The 22,606-nt window shown below is 46.5% G+C and overlaps 1 protein-coding gene across 1 annotated transcript in view; it reads left to right on the forward strand.

The window, feature by feature from the left end:
- PDS5B (PDS5 cohesin associated factor B) overlaps positions 1-22,606 on the forward strand; it is a 132,209-nt gene that overhangs the window by 84,733 nt on the left and 24,870 nt on the right. Inside the window, exons 18-25 of the mRNA XM_073662516.1 lie at positions 2,491-2,596; positions 2,863-3,023; positions 3,205-3,328; positions 15,786-15,944; positions 17,851-17,919; positions 19,273-19,409; positions 19,974-20,097; positions 20,763-20,967. Of these exons, the coding sequence (XP_073518617.1) occupies positions 2,491-2,596; positions 2,863-3,023; positions 3,205-3,328; positions 15,786-15,944; positions 17,851-17,919; positions 19,273-19,409; positions 19,974-20,097; positions 20,763-20,967 (1,085 nt within the window). The remainder of the gene's footprint in view (positions 1-2,490; positions 2,597-2,862; positions 3,024-3,204; positions 3,329-15,785; positions 15,945-17,850; positions 17,920-19,272; positions 19,410-19,973; positions 20,098-20,762; positions 20,968-22,606) is intronic.

A 22,606-nucleotide genomic window follows, 5' to 3' on the forward strand; every position in this document is an offset into this window, starting at 1 on the left:
GGGAGCAGGAGGAGAGGTGGGAGGACAGCTCAGAATGGACATGTTGTTCCAGTAGTTTTGAGGCATAGGGGAGAAGTGATATGGGGCGATAGCTAGACAAAGAGGATGGGTCAAGGGAGGGCTTTTTGAGGATGGGTGTAATTGAGGCATGTTTGAAGCATGAGAGGAAAACACCAGTTGTTAATGACAGGTTGAAGAGGTGGGCTAGGGCTGGGATGAAGATAGTGGTAAGGTTTGGGATGAGGTGGGATGGGATTGGGTCAAGTTTACAGGTGGTGAGGTGTGATTTGGAGAGTAAGGAGGAAAGTTGATCTTCAGAAATGGTGGAGAATGTAGTTTTGGAGGAGGAGGGTTGAGTAGGTGTGGGGAGGGGCGGTGGGGACTTTAGGCAAAAGCTTTGTCTGATGGTGTCAATCTTCTGCTTGAAGAATGAGGCAAAGTCTTTGGCTGAAATAAGAGGAGAGGGAGGAGGCACTGGGGGAAGGAGGAGAGAATTGAAGGTGTTGAATAGTTGTTTAGGGTTGTGAGACAGGGAGGATATGAGAGATGCAAAGTATGTTTGTTTTGCTGCAGTGAGTGTGGACTTGAAGGTAGTGAGGGACTGTGTGAATGCGATGAAGTGCTCATGGGAGTAGGACCTTTTCCATCTACGTTCAGCAACCCTGGTGGCCCGTCGCAGTTCTTTAGTTAGGCTGGTGTGCCAGGGTTGTCTGTTGATTGTGCGAGCCTTGGTATGCGTGAGGGGGGCAACCGAATCGAGAGCTGCAGCTGTTGTGGTGTTGTATAAAGTGGCAGCAGCATCTGCATCATGTAAGGAACTAATGTCTGTAAGAGGGAGGAGGGATTCAGAGAGAGAGTGTAGGTCAAGGTGTTTGAGATTTCTAGGAGGGTATGCAGGTTTGTGGAGTGGGGATTGTTGCCCCGGGGAGGAGAGAGAAGAGAATGTGAGTAGGTTGTGGTCAGAAAGAGGGAGAGGTGAGTTAGAGAGGTTAGATAGGGAACAGAGGCGGGTGAAGATGAGGTCCAGTGTGTGGCCGTCTTTGTGGGTGGGTGTGGAAGACCACTGGGTAAGACCAAAGGAGGAAGTGAGGGATAGAAGCTTAGAGGCAGCTGAGAGGGAAGTGTCAATGGGGATGTTAAAGTCGCCCATGAGGATAATGGGGATGTCTACGGAGAGGAAATGAAGTAGCCAGGTGGTGAAGTGGTCAAAGAAAGTGGTGGTTGATCCTGGGGGGCGGTAGATGACAGCCAGTTGGAGGTGGGATGGGGAGTTGATGCGCACGCAGTGCACTTCAAAAGACGGGAGAGTAAGATGCTTCCCAAATCTCAAAATAAATTCCCTGAGGGGTTTAGTTTCCAAAATGGTGTCACTTGTGGAGGTGTTTCACTGTTTAGGCACATCAGGGGCTCTGCAAACGCGACTTTGGGATCGCTATCAATTCCAGCCGATTTTGTACTCCAAAAGTCAAATGGGGTCGCCTTTCCTTCAGGGCCCTGCTGTCCACACAAATAGTAGTTTTCCACCAGATATGGGATACCTGTGCAATTTCTGAGTACACAACAATGTTTGGGGCCCATTTTTTCCTGTTACCATTGTAAAAACAAAAAATGTGAGGCTAAAGCAACATTTTTGTAGGATAAAGTAAAATTTTCACTTTTTCCTTCCACATTGCTTTAATTACTGTTAAACACCTGAAGGGTTAATAAACTAATTGAATGTGGTTTTGTGTATTTTCTACCATAGACACCTCTAAGTCTCCTCAAATGGGATGTAGTACCTAAAAAAAAAAAAAAAAAAAAAAAAAAAAATTATTTTGTTGGAAAACTGATCGACTTTTAACCGTTCTAACATCCTATCAAAAATAAATTATGTTTCAAAAATGATGCAGATGTAAAGTAGACATGTGTTTTAAATGTTATTAACTATTTTGTGTGACATAACTCTGGTTTAAGGGCATAAAAATTAGAAGTTTGAAAATTTGCACAGTTGTCATCAAAATTCCAATATTTTCACAAATAAATGCAAAAAATATCGACCTAAATTTACCACTAACATAAAGTACAATGTGTCACGAAAAAAAAATTCTCAGAATCACTGGGATAAATTGAAGTGTTCCAGAGTTATTACCACATAAAGTGATGCTGGTCACAATTGTAAAATTTGGCTTGGTCATGAAGGTGAAAACGGGCTGGGGATGAAGTGGTTAAAGATCGATACAATTTTTATTTTATGTTTTGTTTTCTTTTTGACCCCACCAAATTAAGCTTATTTTACATTAAAGTAGCGTCTTGGGGTTTAATTAGAATAATAGATATCCAGCATGATTGTATACTTTGTTGATTGGATATAGACATGCATGTATCCACATAGAGCAGTCTTAGCAATCTCACTTTTGGTACCGTATTGACACCAGAGTGCATTACCACAGCTGTATATGCCCTTCGCTGTTACTAATATACACTCATTTGTTTGAATGTTTTCTTTACAAGTTCCCTCATTAAGCTGGTGAACAAGTCCATAGACGGCACAGCGGACGATGAAGATGAAGGTGTGTCGACAGATCAAGCAATCAGGGCAGGCCTAGAATTACTTAAGGTAAATGGCTTTTAAATGACTTACAAATTTTATTATAATATGGCAATCTTTTGTGTTTTTTTTTCCTCTCGTCGCATTGCATTAGATGCAAGATTGTACTTTAATTTATTACAGTGTAACTTCTGATTGTTGTGGAAAAACTCATAATCCTTGAGTGATTTAATTGTTCTTTGGTGAAATAATTATCAGTGCATCCTGGCGTATGTTCCACATGATGTGTCGCTCCTATTCTCACAGATGTAGTTGTGTTTTTTCCCCCCCTCTAGGTGCTGTCTTTTACACATCCCATCTCCTTTCATTCAGCTGAAACCTTTGAATCCCTCTTAGCTTGTCTTAAGATGGATGATGAAAAGGTAGCGGAGGCCGCTCTGCAGATATTCAAAAACACAGGGAACAAAATTGAGGACGACTTCCCGCACATTAGATCGTAAGTTATGTTTTTGTGTTATATTTTGTGCTAGGAACAACAGTCTATAATTCTTCTTTTTTATTCATAATTTGACATTTTTATTCTACGTTGTTTTTTTTTTTTTTTTCTGTTTCTTGTACTATTTTATTCTAATGCTAGAAATGCCTACATTGTATTGATTTTGTGGTTCTTTTTTTAGGGCTTTGCTTCCAGTTTTACAACAGAAAGCTAAAAAGGGACCCCCTCGCCAAGCCAAGTACTCCATCCATTGTATCCATGCTATATTTTCCAGCAAAGAGACACAGTTTGCCCAAATATTTGAGGTAGGAATTCAAGATCTTGGATAAAGTAATAAAGGAACTTTCAGCTCTGCATAAATGTCTGTTTTAGTAAATGCTTGTGTTTTCACTCATTGTTTCCATTTCGGAGGAGGAATGGGATAATTCAAAATTTTAACAAAAGATACTTAAAGGAGTGGTCTGAAGTCAAAGCATTTTTCTCATAACAGCACCCACTGGGATTTTGAAACAAATTGTCGTCAGACAGGAAATAGGAAAAAAAAAACAAAAAAAAACGTTAGTGTAGTTAGGGAATTTTCAAAACAAATATATGAGAAAATAGCTTAGATTATGGGACTAAATAGATAGTGAGTTAATTGAAAAATGCTTTGCCTTCGGACCACACCTATATTTGTCACCATAACCCTTTTTCTGCATGGAGAGCTGTAACTTTACAGGAGCTAGAGGTTGATGGATATCGATAGAAAACAAGTAGCTGGTAGGGTTCCCTGAACTGATTGTCTGCATCAATTTTTATCACAAGAGGATGAGTGATGTCTATGTGGCGCATAGATCGTTATGATTGACGGTATCTGTACTGTCATTTATAATGTCCTGTTCCCCTTATGTAATATACATTATACATTTAAGTATTCTGTTAGATTATTATATATTTCTTGTTTATAACTTTGGGTAACACAGTGGTCTTGCCACTAGGAAGCTGGCCCCAGGTAGAAAAATAAGTGTTAACTCTGCCCGGTGTGCTATACCCTGTCTTCAAACACTAGGCGCTCAGTTTTAGCCTATTGTTCTTAGGAGATACCCTACCTTCTCAAGTCTGCTGCCTTTTTTAATTTTTATGTTTTTTCCTCTGGCGTGGATGTTCCCCATCTTCTTTCACTTCACTTAGTCCAGTGAGGACATAGCATGAGGTCTACCCTAATGTAACCCCCTATATTTTGTGGGTCACCTGTCCTCTAACTGCTTTTGCAGCTGATTACTTGAGTCACCAAAGTTGTGCAAGATTTCTGAAGGGGTGAACCCGTGGGCGCCTGAAGACGCCGGGCAAATATGTTTTCTATCCCTCTCTTTTCTGGGTGTTACTACTTACAATACTTCACCATTTGGAGGATTCCTTTCCCATACCTTGGGTTCCTCTATATCAGGGGTCTCAAACACGCGGCCCGCAGGCCGCATGCGGCCCCTGAGGCTGCTTTATGCGGCCCGCAGGCACAGACCCCTTGACGATCCCAACCTGGTCCAGGAGGAGCCGCCGACAGCCGCGCTGCATTGCCGCACAGAGACTGTCTCCCAGCACAGCATTTTCAATGTCAGCCGCCGGACAATCAGAGGCCAGCAGCTGATATCTGCGTGTCGGCGCAGCGAGTATGACGTCATTGCCATATGCAGATGTCAGCTGCTGGCCTCTGATTGGCCGGCGGCTGACATTGAAAATGCTGTGCTGGGAGACAGTCTCTGTGCGGCAATGCAGCGCTGCTGTCGGCGGCTCCTCCTGGACCAGGTCGGGATCGTCAAGGGGTCGGACTCTGTGGTGCCTGCGGGCCACATCTGCAGGAAGGCCGCCGAGGGAACGGAGGACAGGTGAGAATCATCTTTTTTTTTTTTCTATTTTATATGTGTGAAGAACAGCACAGGGGGCACAGAGCCACAACATGGGGACCGGGATGGGGCACAGAGCCACAAGAGGGGACCTGGATGGGGCACATAGCCACAAGAGGGGACCTGGATGGGGCACATAGCCACAAGAGGGGACCTGGATGGGGCACATAGCCACAAGAGGGGACCTGGATGGGGCACATAGCCACAAGAGGGGACCTGGATGGGGCACATAGCCACAAGAGGGGACCTGGATGGGGCACATAGCCACAAGAGGGGACCTGGATGGGGCACATAGCCACAAGAGGGGACCTGGATGGGGCACATAGCCACAAGAGGGGACCTGGATGGGGCACATAGCCACAAGAGGGGACCTGGATGGGGCACATAGCCACAAGAGGGGACCTGGATGGGGCACAGAGCCACAGGATGGGGACCTGGATGGGGCACAGAGCCACAGGATGGGGACCTGGATGGGGCACATAGCCTCAAGATGTGGACCTGGATGGGGCACAGAGCCTCAAGATGTGGACCTGGATGGGGCACATAATGGGGACCTGGATGGGGCACAGAGCCACAAGATGGGGACCAGAGCCACAAGATGGGGACCAGAGCCACAAGATGGGGACCTGGATGGGGAACATTGCCACAGGATGGGGACCTGGATGGGGAACATTGCCACAGGATGGGGACCTGGATGGGGAACATTGCCACAGGATGGGGACCTGGATGGGGAACATTGCCACAGGATGGGGACCTGGATGGGGAACATTGCCACAGGATGGGGACCTGGATGGGGAACATTGCCACAGGTTGGGGACCTGGATGGGGAACATTGCCACAGGATGGGGACCTGGATGGGGCACATTAGTACAAGATGGGCGCCAGGATGGGGAACGTTGCCACAGGATGGGGACCTGGATGGGGACCTGGATGGGGCACATAGCCACAAGATGGGGACCTGGATGGGGCACAGAGCCACAAGATGGGGACCTGGATGGGGCACAGAGCCACAAGATGGGGACCTGGATGGGGCACAGAGCCACAAGATGGGGACCAGAGCCACAAGATGGGGACCAGAGCCACAAGATGGGGACCAGAGCCACAAGATGGGGACCAGAGCCACAAGATGGGGACCAGAGCCACAAGATGGGGACCTGGATGGGGAACATTGCCACAGGATGGGGACCTGGATGGGGAACATTGCCACAGGATGGGGACCTGGATGGGGAACATTGCCACAGGATGGGGACCTGGATGGGGCACATTGCCACAGGATGGGGACCTGGATGAGGCACATTAGTACAAGATGGGCGCCAGGATGGGGAACGTTGCCACAGGATGGGGACCTGGATGGGGCACATAGCCGCAAGATGGGGACCTGGATGGGGCACAGAGCCACAAGATGGGGACCTGGATGGGGAACATTGCCACAGGATGGGGACCTGGATGGGGAACATTGCCACAGGATGGGGACCTGGATGGGGAACATTGCCACAGGATGGGGACCTGGATGGGGAACATTGCCACAGGATGGGGACCTGGATGGGGAACATTGCCACAGGATGGGGACCTGGATGGGGAACATTGCCACAGGATGGGGACCTGGATGGGGCACATTGCCACAGGATGGGGACCTGGATGGGGCACATAGCCCCAAGATGGGGACCTGGATGAGGCACATTAGTACAAGATGGGCGCCAGGATGGGGAACGTTGCCACAGGATGGGGACCTGGATGGGGCACATAGCCGCAAGATGGGGACCTGGATGGGGCACAGAGCCACAAGATGGGGACCTGGATGGGGCACAGAGCCACAAGATGGGGCACAGAGCCACAAGATGGGGCACAGAGCCACAAGATGGGGAACAGAGCCACAAGATGGGGACCAGAGCCACAAGATGGGGACCTGGATGGGGAACATTGCCACAGGATGGGGACCTGGATGGGGCACATAGCCCCAAGATGGGGACCTGGATGAGGCACATTAGTACAAGATGGGCGCCAGGATGGGGAACGTTGCCACAGGAAGGGGACCTGGATGGGGCACACAGCCCCAAGATGGGGACCTGGATGGGGCACATAGCCCCAAGATGGGGACCTGGATGAGGCACATTAGTACAAGATGGGCGCCAGGATGGGGAACGTTGCCACAGGATGGGGACCTGGATGGGGCACATAGCCACAGGATGGGGACCTGGATGGGGCACATTAGTACAAGATGGGGAACATTACTACAAGATGTTTTCCATTATTACTATATGATGCTAATTGTAAGACAATATTACTGTATGTGGCCAATTGGGGGAAATAAAATTGTAAAAAAATAAAAAATAAAATAAAGCATGAAAAAATATTGGGCACTAAAAATGCTGTTTTATATGTAAACTAAAGTAAACACAAAAAAGTGCACGTTTATTATCGCCACATCCATAACGACCCAAGCCATAAAAAAATAAACACGGCAAAAATGTTCAAAAGGTGTATACAAAAAAAATGGTATCACTAAAAATGTCACATTGAACAAAGAATGCGGCCCCCCAAATTCAAATTTTTTCCATGTGCGTCCCATATACCCAGCCGAGTTTGAGACCCCTGCTCTATATACTTCCCGGAGGGCCTGCCATTCAGCCACTCTGCCAATGCAGATACAGGGAGAAGCCACAGACCGTTCCATGTTTTCCTGCTCTTAGAGAGGTACATTTTTTGTCCACTGGAGGTGTCTTGCAGGTGGCTTTTTGGCTGACTAGGTCATGTTTCCATTCTACTCCATCTGGCCATGCATCTGCCCCTTTCCTTCAGGCTTGAATGGAGGGTGTTCTCCTTCGGTGTGTGGGCTTTTTTTCAAGGCAAGGTCCTTCCATTAATGCCAAATCGCTCCAGCGAGATGTGATCATGTTCTCGAAGAATCCACATCTTCCCTGGATCCTCTCCTCGAACACCTGCAAATCTCTGCATCACCATCAACGAAAAAACGGTCCTGTTAATTGTTCCCTTGACTTGTATTTTCTCAGTCCTCCCCATGCACACAACAGCCCTCAAGCCTTCTTCCAGCTCAGATTTCCTTTGGGCACATCTGTGATTGAAATTGATCCCTTACCTGGACAATATCCTAGGAAGCCTCCTTCCAGGGTGGACAGCGATTTGGGCGATCTGGAGCTCATTGGTTGGATCCACAGCTGTTGAAGCCATATTTTCACGCTCTGTCTACGTGTACTGACTTCCTGGGAGGATTGCATGTTTTTCTCACTCAAGTTCTTCTGTCTACTATTGAGGTGCTCTGTATTCAGACAGACATCTCTTGTTCCTATTGCTTCTCTCTGATGGTCTTGGTCACTTTTTTTTTTTTTTTTTTTTAAGCATTTTTCCCTCTTCCACTGTTTATTTCTCACAGAGTACTTTCATTTTCTACTCGTCCCATGCTATTCTTTTCTATGCGCTCTCCCCGTACACACTTATTCTCCATAAATATGCTTTTGTTTGGACCTTCAGTGGCTTTTATTTAGAATTGCAGGAAGCTGAATATATCGTCGCAGAAACCATGTCTATAAGATACTGCTGTTTTTGTAATGTTCTTTACTTTTTATTCCCTTTTGTCTCCATGTATCTCGCTCTTTGAAGCTGCCTATTACTGGCCCTGTAATAAACGTCTGACTTCCATTAATCGTATATTTTCCCTTGGTCTATGATGTATAGAGTATAAACAGATTCTCAGTCATCGGTACACTGCGCCATAATTCCCCAAGTACTTGGCTTTTTAGATGTCTTGTAATGTGGTATTTAGTTTTGTTATATGGTTGCTTCTTGGGATGTTAAAATATATATTTTACTCTGTCACCTCATTGGGGGACACAGGACCATGGGTGTTATGCTGCTGTCCACTAGGAGGCGACACTATGCGTAATCTGAAGAAGATTAACCGTGGCTCCTCCTCTGTAGTATACACCCCCGGACGGCGTCGGCCTTCTCCAGTTTTTGCTTGGTGTCACATAGGAGGCACACCTAAAACTTTTACTCCGTTTTTTTCCGACTGGATTACAGATGAAGAAAAGTGGGTCTCCTGCGAGACTCCCGGCATGGCTCCTTCCTCTGCCCCCTATTGCGGGGTGCACAGTTGAAGTCGAGATGGCTACTCCCCATGTCGCTCCTTCCCCAGCCCCTCGTTTGCTGGTTCGAAGTCGAGACCCCCCTCCTTCCCCAATTCCTTTTGGTTTCTGGGTTGAGGTCGAGGCGAGGATAAATCCCCCTGATGGTGACAGCAGCACCCTCCCTAATCCCCCTCTGGGGGCATTAGGTTGAAACGCCTCAGGTAGGGCCTGTACAGGCAGCACTCTGCAGCTCCCAGTAGCCAGTACACTGCAGCTGAATCCAGGGACCCCAGCCCTGCTGCGGGCTCCTGTCGGGGCCGGGGGGGGAGTGCAGGCAGGCATGGCACAACACAGACACAGGCCTTCCTGCGCCCTTTCTCTGCGGCAGCACCAGCTCTATGGTGCCTCAGGGGGACTCTTCACAGGGCCCCCCTTCCGCTTATACCCCCACCGCTATCCTGCCTTTAAATCCGGGGGGGGGGGTGTCCGGTTCAGATCCGACCCCCTCCCGGACTTACGCGCTGGCCTGGAGCCCCTTTGGGCATTAGGCATCTAATTTAGACCGCGGCTCCAGCCTAGCCGAAGCCGCCCCCCTCTCTCCGCAACCCCAGCCCGCCCCCCGGATGACAAATATGACACTCTACAGTGTCATAGTAGGGTCCGATCCAGACTGAAGGGGCGCGATTTCACAGCAAACTGCCGCTCTTTTCAGCTCTCTGCCCCCCTTCTTCCTCAAACTTTACTCGGCGGCCATTATCTGCTGCAGGAAAAAGAATTAACCCTGCAGCTACCGGTCGGCAGATACAGACCAGGCCTGCCAGTCTCCGGGGAGGCACAGAACTGTGGATGTTCGGCGCTGGACCTAGAGGCACACTGGTGGGGTAAGATCACAGCTGGAGTTTTTTACCTCTGCTGTGAATCCTATAAGCTCCTCTGCATAGCCACCCCTGTGCACTATGCCGGGCTCAAGGTCCAAGAGAACCCGGCAGGACTGCTATTATGCATTCTGTACAGCCTGCAGTAATACTCTCCCCAGTGGCAGCACGTACCTGCACTGCCAGGACTGCATCCAGACTGCTGTGCCAGAGCCCCAAGAAGCCCCTGCCAATGCTTCGGTGTCTAATGCCACGCCGGAATGGGTCACTCAGATGTTTCAATCTATGACGCAGTCTATAGATAACCTCACCTCCACATTGCTTCCGGCTCTGCAGATTCATGCCTCGGCTATGAACGCTGCCCAGCAAAGGGAGAGCTCCACTCAGGGACATGACGACACGGACACATCCACGTCTAGGTCAGGACGCAAGCGGACCCACAGGACACGTTCATCTGCGTCATCCCATATCACACGGTCATCCCCTTCTAGGGAGAGACACCGTAGTCCCAGGTCATCTAGACCGTCCCCTGCCAGGGACAGACGATGCAGATCTCCACAGCTATCCCCGACCAGAGAAGGCCTCCGCCCCAGTTCACCCAGCAGGAGACGCCTTTTCGATACGCAGGATTCGGAAGACATCTGTGATTCCGATTCAGACAAAGAAACTGAAGGGTCCCTAATCCCAGTCCCCCCTAGCAATACAGTGCTAGTTGAGGATGTAATCTCATCCATCCATCGGGTGCTGGACATTTCTGATCCGCCCCCGGAGGCACCATGACACAAGATTTCCTTTGTAGAAGTTCTGAAGCCACCTAATATCTTCTTTGACCACCCAGAGTTTAAGGCGATCCTTAAAAAGCAGTTCTCACAGCCTGAGAAGAAGTAGTTTACCAATCGCAAATATCTGGAGGCGCGGTACCCCTTCCCACAGGAGGTCACCAAACAATGGACAGATTCACCTGAAGTGGATCCCCCAGTCTCTAGGCTAGCAGCACAGTCACTCCTTTCACTGCCAGATAGCTCAACCCTCAGGGACACAGCAGTCCGGCAGGTAGAACGCATGGCTCGTTCAATTTTCGAGGCCGCACGGGCCTCCCTGGCTCCCGCGTTCGCTTCAGTTTGGGCTGCCAAGGCCATCCTGGCTTGGGCCCAAAATTTACAACCTGGCCTACAAGTATCTGCTCCTGAGCTGTCAGACCAAGCGGCCCAAATAGCAGTTGTAGCAGATTACATGCTTCATGCAGCTCTGGTTTCTGCAAGGGGTGCAGCAGGGATAGCATCAAACGCCATCACGATTCAGCGTATCCTCTGGCTGCGTGAATGGAAAGCAGATGCAGCCTCAAAGAAGTCCCTCACGCCCCTCCTGTGCCTCAGTGGTCGACTTTTTGGTGAACAGTTGGACACGATGATATCCAACGCCACCGGGGGTAAGAGTACCTCTCTCCCTCAACTGAAACCCAAACGCACTTACAATAAGCGTAACCAAACTCTATTCCGATCCTTTCGGAACTCTTCGGGCTGGTCCGTCTCGCGACCAGCACAAAATAGCAACCGCACCCCAAGCAGTGACAACTCGCGGTGGACGCAAAAGTCGGACAAGACCTGGCAGTCGAGCTGGCCAGTCAAAGTTCAAAGGAGGAAAATCTCAGATTTCCTCCTCATCATGACTCATGGACTCTGGAAGACACCCCACCTGTAGGCGGCCTTCTTTTGCTCTTTCATCAAGTCTGGCTGCCTATTACAGAAGACAGGTGGGTCAGGGAACTAGTGTCTTCGGGATACAAGATAGAGTTCTCTTCCAACCAACCAAACAGACTTTCTTTCTGTTCCCCCAAAACCGCCAGCCAAGGCTCGTGCCTTCCACCAAACGGTCTCCTCGCTTCTTCAAGCAGGAGTCATAGTACCTGTCCCCGCGGCCGAGCGCTTCCGAGGGTTCTACCCAAATTTATTCGTAGTCCCCAAAAAAAGAGGCGGCGTACGGCCCATACTGGACCTAAAACAGCTCAACAAATATGTACGGGTACGTCACTTCTGCATGGAGTCCCTTCGGTCCATCATTGCGTCCATGGAGAAGGGAGAATTTCTCGCCTCCATAAACATACAAGACGCATACCTGCATATACCAATTGCACCTGCCCATCAGAGATTTCTCAGGTTCGCGATCGACCAGGACCACTACCAGTTCGTGGCTCTCCCGTTCGGACTCGCCACGGCTCCCAGAGTGTTTACCAAAGTCATGGCAGCCACCATGGATGTCCTGCACTCCAGAGGCATAGTAGTTGTTCCATACCTGGACGATCTCCTTATCAAGGCTCCCACCTTCAAGGACTGCGAGCTCAGCGTCTCAATCACAATCGACACTCTCTGAGTCGCCTGGGCTGGTTAGTCAACCTACAAAAGTCATCACCAACCCCGAGTCAGTCTCTGACCTTCCTGGGAATGTTATTCAACACCTTCAGGGGTTTAGTGCTCCTTCCCAAGGACAAGGCACTGCCTCTCCGTGTAGGAGTTCTCACCCTCCTCAGCAAACCCCTCGATCTCTCCGGTTTGCCATGAGAGTCCTTGGCAGGATGGTGGCGGCGGCAATAGAAGCGGTCCCATTTTCCCAGCTTCACCTCAGGCCTCTCCAACTAGCCATCCTCAAGTCATGGGACAGGAACGCTTTTTCTCTCGACAGGGAGTTCCAGCTGACGTCGTCAACCAGGAGGTCCCTGCACTAGTGGCTCAAGCCATCCTTACTAACAAGGGGGAAATCCTTTCTCACTGGTCAATGGAAGGTTCTGACCACCGACGCGAGCCTGATGGGTTAGGGTGCGGTACACCTACAACACAGAGCACAGGGCAAGTGGTCCCCAGCAGAAGCGACCATGTCCATCAACATCTTGGAAATTCGTGCCATCCTTCTGGCGTTGAGCCTTCCATCACTTACTGGCAGCCTCTCACATCAGAGTACAGTCGGACAATGCCACGGCTGTGGCATATGTGAATCACCAAGGGGGGACCCGCAGTGCCCGGACGATGCGAGAAGTGACACACATTCTCCACTGGGCGGAAGACACAGGTACGGTTCTCTCTGCGGTCCACATTCCGGGTGTGGACAACTGGGAAGCAGACTTCCTCAGCCGGCAAGGAATTGACTCAGGAGAGTGGTCTCTCCATCCCGAAGTTTTTCGCCAGATCTGCCATCGCTGGGGGACTCCGGACGTGGACCTAATGGCATCCCACTTCAATGCCAAGGTCTCCAACTTCATGGCCAGAACACACGACCCGCGGGCGCTAGGAGCGGACGCCCTGGTTCAGGACTAGACCCAGTTCCAGCTCCTGTACATTTTTCCACCTCTCCCTCTGAGTGGTGAGGAAGATCATGCAAGAGGGAGTTCCAACCATCCTAATCGTACCGGACTGGCCCAGACGTACATGGTACGCCGACATCGTACAGCTCACAGCAGACGTCCCCTGGTGTCTCCCCGACCGCCCGGATCTTCTGTCACAACGCCCGTTCTACCACCAGAACTCAGGGGCCCTGAATTTGACGGTGTGGTCATTGAGACCTGGGTTTTAACACAGTCAGGGTTCTCGCCGGACGTCATTGGAACCATGATCAGGGCACGGAAGCCAACCTCTGCTAAGATTTATTACCGTACCTGGTGCGAATCTTGTGGCCAGACCCCACTCCCTTATTCCCTCTCCAGGGTACTTGGGTTTCTCCAATCGGGTCTAGAGGCCAGACTGTCCCTGGCCTCCCTTAAGAGCCAGGTGTCAACTCTCTCAGTGCTTTTTCAGAGGTGCATTGCTAACAAGCCGCAAGTAAGAACATTTCTCCAGGGGGTTTCCCGATTGGTTCCCCCCTACAGACGACAACCAGAAACGTGGGACCTCAACCTGGTGCTGACAGCATAGTAGGAAACACCTTTTGAACCCCTTAGGGAAGTCCCACTCCGCCTTCTATCCCAGAAAGTGGTTTTCCTTGTGGCAATTGCCTCGCTACGCAGGGTGTCTGAACTGACAGCACTCTCCTGCAGACGACCCTTCCTGGCTTTTTACCAGGACAAGGTAGTTCTCCGTACGGTCCCATCCTTCCTTCCGAAGGTTGTGTCCAACTTCCACCTCAATGAGGAAATTTCACTGCCATCCCTCTGTCTGGTCCCGGTTCATAGAGTGGAGAAGGCTCTGCATACGCTTGACCTTGTCAGGGCATTACGTATCTGTGTCTAGGACTGCGCCCTTCCGGAAGTCTGATTCTCTTTTCCTTCTTCTGGAAGGCGGCCGCAAGGGTCTACCAGCTTTCAAAGCTACCCTTGCCAGGTGGATCAAATCCACCATACAAGAGGCCTACTGCCTCAAAAATTCTCCTCTTCCAGCAGGTATTGCGGCACACTCTACATGTGTGGTAGGGGCCTCCTGGGCCATTCGCCACCAGGCCTCGGCACAACAAGTGTGTAAGGCAGCCACCTGGACCAGCCTACACACGTTTACCAAACACTACCCTCTTCATACCCAGTCCTCAGAAGACGCGAGCCTGGGCAGACGTGTTCTGCAGGCGGCGGTGCCCCAATTGTAGGGGCCTGTCTACACAATATTCGTCCATTGCTTCCCACCCAGGGACTGCTTTGGGACGTCCCATGGTCCTGTGTCCCCCAATGAGGCGACAGAGTAAAGGAGATTTTTGTGTACTCACCGTAAAATCTTTCTCTTAGCCTCTAATTGGGGGACACAGCTCCCACCCTGTTGCCCGTTCCGGGCCGTTATGTTGAGTTCTCATATTGTTTTTTTCTTGAGCTCGTACATAGTTGCCTTCTTATAGGCATGGTTATGTTATCCATGTTACGTTCCTCCTATTGCTTTTACACAAAACTGGAGAAGGCTGATGCCGTCCAGGGGTGTATGCTGCAGAGGAGGAGCCACGCTTAATCTTTTTCAGATTATGCATAGTGTCGCCTCCTAGTGGACAGCAGCATAACCCAAGGTCCTGTGTCCCCCAATTAGAGACTAAGAGAAAGAGATTTTACGGTGAGTACACAAAAATCTCCTTTTTTTCTTTAAAGCGTAACGGTCTTTTTAATTTTTATTCCATAAATCAATAGTACACTTGAAAATAAGCAACTTTTTAATATATCTTATTAGAGAAATCTGCTTCTTTTTCTGCTAGAATTGATCATTCATTATCGAAATTCTCCATTCTGAGGTAAAATCTGTATTCAGTGAAGACAGACTTTCCCATTACTGAGATAAGAGATGATTATTCTAACAATCTACCAACTATTAGCTAGATCTAATTTCGGGGATTATGGTTCTATGTTGAATCCCATTAGACTAGTCGTCAACAATCCTGCTAATGCTCTTAAAGGGAATTTGTCTGAACAAACTGTTTTTATGGTCCTGTTTCTCTTTGAATAAATAAAGGTGTGGATGACATTCTTTTATTCGGTCTTTCCCTGACAGAAAAGATCCTTATTTTAATTCATATGCAAGTGAGTCTTATGTTTTCTGGGCGTAATCAGAGCACTTCCCAAGCCTCTGCCTTCTCCACACTTCTCCTCCCAGCCCCACTTTCCTCTGCTGATTGACATCTCTGACTTGACTACACAGCGAGCTGTAAAATTATCTTCCTTAGAGCAACATGATCATAGAAACAATTTGGGGAGGTGACTTGTTCTGACAGATTCCCTTTTAAAGGAGCTGTCTCATCGCAGATAACTCCTCCAGCCTGAGAAATGCACTAGAAAAGCAGCTTTAGGAACATTGCAAAGAGCGACCTTCTTAAGCTCATACAAATGTTATGTTCTTATTTACACATTTTTTAGGCATAACATTGTAATAATTTTCCTTTATATTATCTTTACGGATTGTTTCATCATATGTGCTCTAATTACAATGTGATTTTACTGAGGTTTTCTTACCTTTTTATTTCCCTTTTTAGCCGTTACACAAAAGCCTCGACCCCAGTAATCCGGAACAACTCTTTATATCCCTCATAACCATTGGACACATAGCACAACAGGCGCCTGATCAGTTTGCGGTTCCTCTAAAGTCAATAGTAGCAAACTTTGTGGTAAAGGACTTGTTAATGACGGACAGAGTAAGTTTTAATTTGTATGTATAATTCTTGACCCGCTATAAACACATATGCTGCAGGGAGCTGACTGATTTTCGCCATTGTGCTGGATCAGTTTTTTATTTGTTTTCAGTCGATGTAGAACCTAGGGGCTAATCCAGACATCTATATAAATCGGTCCATGCATGGACTGGCCACAGGTCTCCCGACCAATACGTGACTGCATCATATATTTCTATGGGGCTGACATGCTCGGGTTGGTAGAGCCGCCACCCTTCCGTGCTCGGACCGATTTGTACAGACGTCTGAATGAGCCCCAAGTATTTGGACATGTCAGCAGAGGGTGTTGGTTAAATATTGGTACACAATCATCTCATAAAAAGATGAAAATGAACCCCAAATGAACTTATACCAAAGTGTATTTCTTTATTGATTGTATACGATTAAAAAAGATAAATGGCACCATGAGGGCACAGCGTTCCAGAGGGAAGACCGATGTACACAATATAAATACACTAAAAATAAAGTAAAGTGAAGCTGTAGAAATTGAAACTGTTTTCAGTTATGTAATGACTGAGTTCAGTCGGGAGTATTTCACAGTCAGTATATGGACAGCAATACCTGGGCTGACTGTATTTCTTCTGACCCAAATCAGCAGTCTCATGGATACATATGAAACTAAGTTCAGGTTGGGAAAACTGTAGTCTGTATATGGACCGTTAAATACGCCGGTCCGAGCCTGGCCTAAAATTATGATGATGTCAAACTTTGTGTATATTCTCATTACATCTTTTTTTTCTTAACACTCTAGTCTATACCTTAAAAATTATGTTAGCTTGTTAGCACCTTTGGTTGTTATACTGCATACTCACACACACAGATTGATATGGTTCTATTGTGTAGTTGTTTAAGGGAGACCTGTTGCCTCCAAAAAACAAGTAAATATTGTCTGGCTGTCTTACTGGAGCAGCAGTTCCAGGGAGAAAAAAAAGGTAATTTCTTCCCTGCAGCCCACTCACTTGCAGTCATCAGGGCTGTGCAGTGAGCTGCTAGTCTCCACTCACTACATAGTAAGTGCAGCTGTAATCACTCCCTGCCACTTTGACAGCCTGCTCTGCAACATACATGTGTGTGTGTGTGCGCAGAGCAGGCTGTCTGTCGGTGTGCCGGGGAGTGACTACAGCGACGCTCACTTTGTTGTGACTGGAGACTGTAATGTCTCCCTGCACCGTCCTGATGACTGGTAGAGAGCGGCTGCAGGGAGCACAGCGTGTCATTTTCTCACTGTAGCTGCTGCTCACACAGGAATTAATGTCCTATCTGCAGGTAAGTAATAATTTTGGAGGTGACTTGTCCCTTTTTAAGGCCATTCATTACTTATTACTTGCGTTACTGATTATACTATTTTTTCTAATATTTCTATAATTTTGCTTTTTCTGTATTTCTGTTATATTTATATTGTGGAACACTGCACCTTCATTGTGTGATTCATTTTTTTTCTTCAATCCTTCTTCTTTTAATCATGTATGAACCAGAAAGAATACATTTTAGTATATACATTTTGTTTTGGTTTGGTCTTTTTCTATGTGTGTTTAGCTCTTGTATTAGCTTAGGGTACAGTCACTCACTAAGATTGGCATGTTCTCCACACAGCTGCATCCTGACAATTGCCGCTGTTGTAAATTAAATTACAACAAAATGTGTGTAAATTGATTGCTTATTGTTAATGGCCTTATTACTAACAATAAGTAATCAGTTTACATTTCCATGTAATAGGGAATGTATAATCTGAGAAAGATGAGTATTTCTTTCTCAGCCCTTCATGGCTCAGAAAGGGAGTAGCTGTCTGATGTTTAGTGCGGTTTTTGAAGAGAAAATATAAAGAGAAATATTTGTTTTCATGTTTTAAATATCTTCATCTCCTCATTAGAGTCCAGGTAGAAAGACCACCAAGCTCTGGGTGACTGATGAAGAAGTTTCACAGGAGACTTTAGTTAAAGTGAGTAAACTCTATAAATTACTGAAATTTTACTCCTGTGTCCACGATGACATGATGGTTAAGGAAATGTGCATATTTTAAAAAAATATATAGTTTTGCTCCAATCATCCAGTGAACTCATTAAAATGACTATCCAATACTTTTTATTAAAAATGCTCCACTGTTTTATGTGCATAACAACTATGTAGATTTTCTCCACAGTTGAACTGGCTTCATTCATCTGCTTTTTTGTGTATGAGCCATGGTTTCCAGATTGGCTGTGAGTCTCCTGTCCCGAACAAACAGACTCATAGGCAGTCCGGAGACCAACGACCGGTCTGGAAACTGGTCCGTGCACACTGCAATACGGCCATGTTCAGGGGTTACCCACTACTTGGACAACACCATCTCATCCACGGTTTTCCCCAAGTAAAATAATAACACATCTACTCACCTCCAAACAAGTGAATATAGCAGCACTCTGAAAGCGCTAAGATATATGAAAACATTGAATATATGACATTAGATCTCCATTATGGCTATATGGAATGTACCGTGGCATGTAAAAGTTTGGGCACCCCTGGTCACAATCACTGTTATTGTGAGCAGTTAAGCAAGTTGAAGATGAAATGATCTCTAAAAGGCCTAAAGTTAAAGATGACACATTTCCTTTTGTATTTTAGGTAAAATTAAAAATAGTCATTTTTTACATTTTAAAAATAATAAAAAGAAGAATTGGCCAATGCAAGAGTTTGGGCACCCTTGGAGATTTAATATTAACAACAAAAAACTGAGCATATGTCCAACTACAAATACAGAGATGCAGTCTCTTAATACCAACAATAAATTGCCACTGTACTTCTAAAAATGAAGATACTTGGCACATAGATTGGCCAATTGATTTGGGCTCATCAACCATGACAAGGTGACCTTTTTGGTTGATGGGACCCTTAACCTAATATTTATCAAACATGCCTCTCCTGGGCTATAAGCCTACAAATTTAAAGGGCAGATAGGATCCAGCACTAACGAAAAGCAGCCTTAGGCTGATGGGAGGAGGGCAGAGTCAGAAAAGGAGGCAGTCAACTCCTCCAAAAGTAAGCTACAAAAGAACGGCGCCGGCACTGAAGGGGCGTATAAGTTTTATTTTACTTGGGGAACCCCTTTAAATACTGCAAACCATGTGTAGCATAATCCTTCAGTCATTTGTTACCTACTTCCATCTACTGTTTTTATTTCTAATCTACTATGTGTTGGTTATTCTTGTTAAAACATATACCTTCACCCATAACTCGTTTCTAATTGATAAGGTATAAAATAACACTATATGATGTGATTTCCAAAATAAATAGTTTTTCTTTTTCATTCATCTAGATTCAGGCAATTAAGATGATGGTGCGCTGGTTATTGGGAATGAAGAATAACCTTAGTAAATCTGGAACCTCCACATTGCGGCTTTTAACAGCCATTTTACATGCTGATGGCGATCTAACAGAACACGGAAAGCTGAGGTAAATGTTCACAAGTTACTACTTTATTGGGAGAATCTGTAAAAAGTCACAAATTCAAAGTAGTTGTACAGCGTTACAACTTTTTTTTCTTATGATAATACTTAATGATATAATGAGTTCATAGTAAAATATTATTTAATTTGGTTTTCTAGGAATAGGGTTGTTACTCACTGTCCGCGGGTCCAGCACGTCCTCTCTGCTGCTGGTATTCCGATTTTTTTGTTGTTGTTGTTGGCAACCTGCTGTGATGACCGTAACCTACAGCTATCATGAACGCTGCAGCCAATCATTAGGTTTACTGGCTCTGCCTTTGTAGATGGGCCAAGTGATTGCTTTCATCAGTGATATGCCCTATAGTTATGACGTCACCACTGCAGCCTGTCAACAAAAGACTGTAGCAGCGGCAGAGAGGCAGCTCTGGACTGTGGGAGGGTGATTAATAACTCCTTTTATTATTTTAACCTGGCACCGATAGGCTGAAAAACGCTTTAAGTATGTTTGTAGTAAACCGCTCCTTTCTTTTATCTCTAGTTACAATAACTATTACTATTTTATTCCATACAGTAAACCGGACATGTCACGGCTCCGACTAGCAGCCGGTAGTGCGATTGTGAAGTTAGCACAGGAGCCCTGCTACCATGAAATCATCACCCTGGAGCAGTACCAGCTGTGCGCCCTCGTGGTCAATGTGAGGAAGGATTTGTTTTTTAGACTTGCATTCTTATTAAACTATTTGATGGATCTACAGAAACTAATAAGAGACTTTCTTATTGGCGTCAAAGCTTTTCCTTATTATCAAGCCACTTAACATACCACTGGTTTATTATTGGCATCTTCAGGTTTCTGTATTATTTCTGGCATTTTTGAAGGCATAAGTGGCAGTATAAACAAAGCTTTTTTGCTGCCAGTATATCTATAATGAATGGCAAGTTGTGGCTCAATCACTATTCCATTAATCTCAATAATACCTTCAGCGAAAATGAAATGAGGTGTACAGTGCACTTGTGCCTATGGTAAGGAGGAGCTTATCTGTATATAAGTGTGTGTATGTGGGAGCAGCAAGGTTTCTAAAACATGCCACTCAACTACTACACTCTAAAGACGGCTCACACCTTAGAAAACTATTGGTAAAGTTCTCCAAGATCTGAATCCTAGCGTAGAGACTTATTGCTGCTGCAAACAAAGGATCAGGCTGTTGAAACTCGACATGCTTGATCCGTCTGCTGTTTAGGAGACCCACATACTAGATAGCGATCCGGTCCTGCCTGACCTCTAATGTGTATGGCAACTTTAATAATGTAAGGTCATCTATGGGGGCTATATTTATCATTTGTGTGTTTTCCTGGTTTTTAGGATGAGTGTTACCAAGTCAGACAGCTGTTTGCACAAAAGCTACACAAAGGTTTATCTAAATTGAGACTCCCACTCGAATATATGGCAATTTGTGCCCTTTGTGCAAAAGATCCAGTGAAAGAGCGGAGGGCACATGCCAGGCAGTGCCTGGTGAAGAACATTAACGTAAGAAGAGAGTACCTGAAGCAGCACGCTGCCGTCAGCGGTAAGTAATGCTAAATCATCCTACATAGCCAAATATTCAAAAGGGCTCACTCATTAGGCTACTGTGCCCACGATGCAGAAATGCTCAGGATTTTTTCCTGAGCGTTTCTGCATCTCCCTGGCAGAAAAAAAACGCATGCGGATTGTACATGCGTTTTCCTGCCAGGGACATGCGGATGTGAAGCTTTATTCACTGACATTTCCGCATGCGGGTTGACAAGCACTTTCCAAGCGATTAGCATCACTTGGAAAGTGCTTGACAGCTAGGTCACACTATATAAATCCATGCAAACGGCATGGATTTATATAGTGTGACCCGAGAGAATGGTTAAAAATAAAAAAATAAATGTATACTTACCCTCCGATGGCCCCCGGTGTCCTGCTGCTCACTCCGTTCTCCGTTGCCGGCAGCGGTGGATTGAAAGACATGCCGACGTCAGCGTCGCATGACCCGTCACATAACTCTGACGTCAGCGCAGGTCCTTCAATCCACCGCGAAGTGCCGGGAAGCAAGGAGGAGTGCAGCGCTGGCCGTCGGAAGGTAAATATACATTTATTTTTTATTTTATTCTATTTTTGCAGATTTTTTAATGGTACCTGGGTGTGGAGGAGAGTCTCCTGTCCTCTACACCCGGGTACCATCCGCACATTAGAACGCGCCAATTACGCAAGTACAGATGCAGAATTGGCTCGTTCTAATGCAAGTCAATGGCGGCGAAAACGCAGCATTTCCGCAAAATAATCGGTAGTGCTGCGTTTTTTTCCGCAATGATAATCCACAGCGGAAATTTCCGCAGCATGTGCACAGCACATGCAGATTATCATTGGGGAACATGGCAGGCCTTCTACCATGCGTTTTTAATGCGTTTCCGCAGCGTTTCTGCAGCTGCAAAAATGCTGCAGAAACGCATTAAAAACGCATCATGGGCACACAGCCTTATTGTGAAAAGCATCCAAAAAGGGACGCCAGACATTTTCCTGGCTCATATTAAATTTCTCATAATTAATTGAACTTTGTGTCACGGATGCTAAAGAGATGGTATCGGAAGAAAAGCAATGGTCCGCTTGTTTTTCTTTAGTACCTATTCCACTGTAGTCCATGAGCTGAGCTTTGGCAGGCGGACAGTACACTTTATATCTTGTATAATAAATTCATGTGTTCATCAACAGTGAGAGAACATCCATTTCTAAAGGCAGACTGCACCAATCACTTCCCTATAGCCTGTTGCAAGGTCTCGGATGGTGTTTAAAAAGTATATATGTGTAATTGATGTACCATATATGTAAATTGTTTTTTTGTTTTTTTTAAATACCTGGCTGAAACCCTAATTTTACTAGGGTTTTTATTTGTTTTAGTTATTAAATTCAATGATATGGCATCTATATTGTTTGTAGCACTGTGTAGCAATTGGTCTTTTTTCTATTGCTTCATTGGAGGACACAGAAGACCATGGGTGTATGCTGTTGACACTAGGTGAAAAAGTTAGCTCCTCCTCAGCAGGTTACACTCACTGAGTGTAGCTTAGTGTCAGTAGGAGGCAGATACAGGTCGTCTTCTAAGACTCGTTATTATGTTGGTTAAAGTGCACATGCCATGATCCCAGCAGAGGAAGTGTCCAGTTCGCTGCCCTCACCAATCT

Source organism: Phyllobates terribilis, unplaced genomic scaffold (assembly GCF_046119375.1).
Source record: "Phyllobates terribilis strain yellow unplaced genomic scaffold, ASM4611937v1 Scaffold_2__4_contigs__length_985480577, whole genome shotgun sequence".
NCBI lineage: Eukaryota > Metazoa > Chordata > Amphibia > Anura > Dendrobatidae > Phyllobates > Phyllobates terribilis.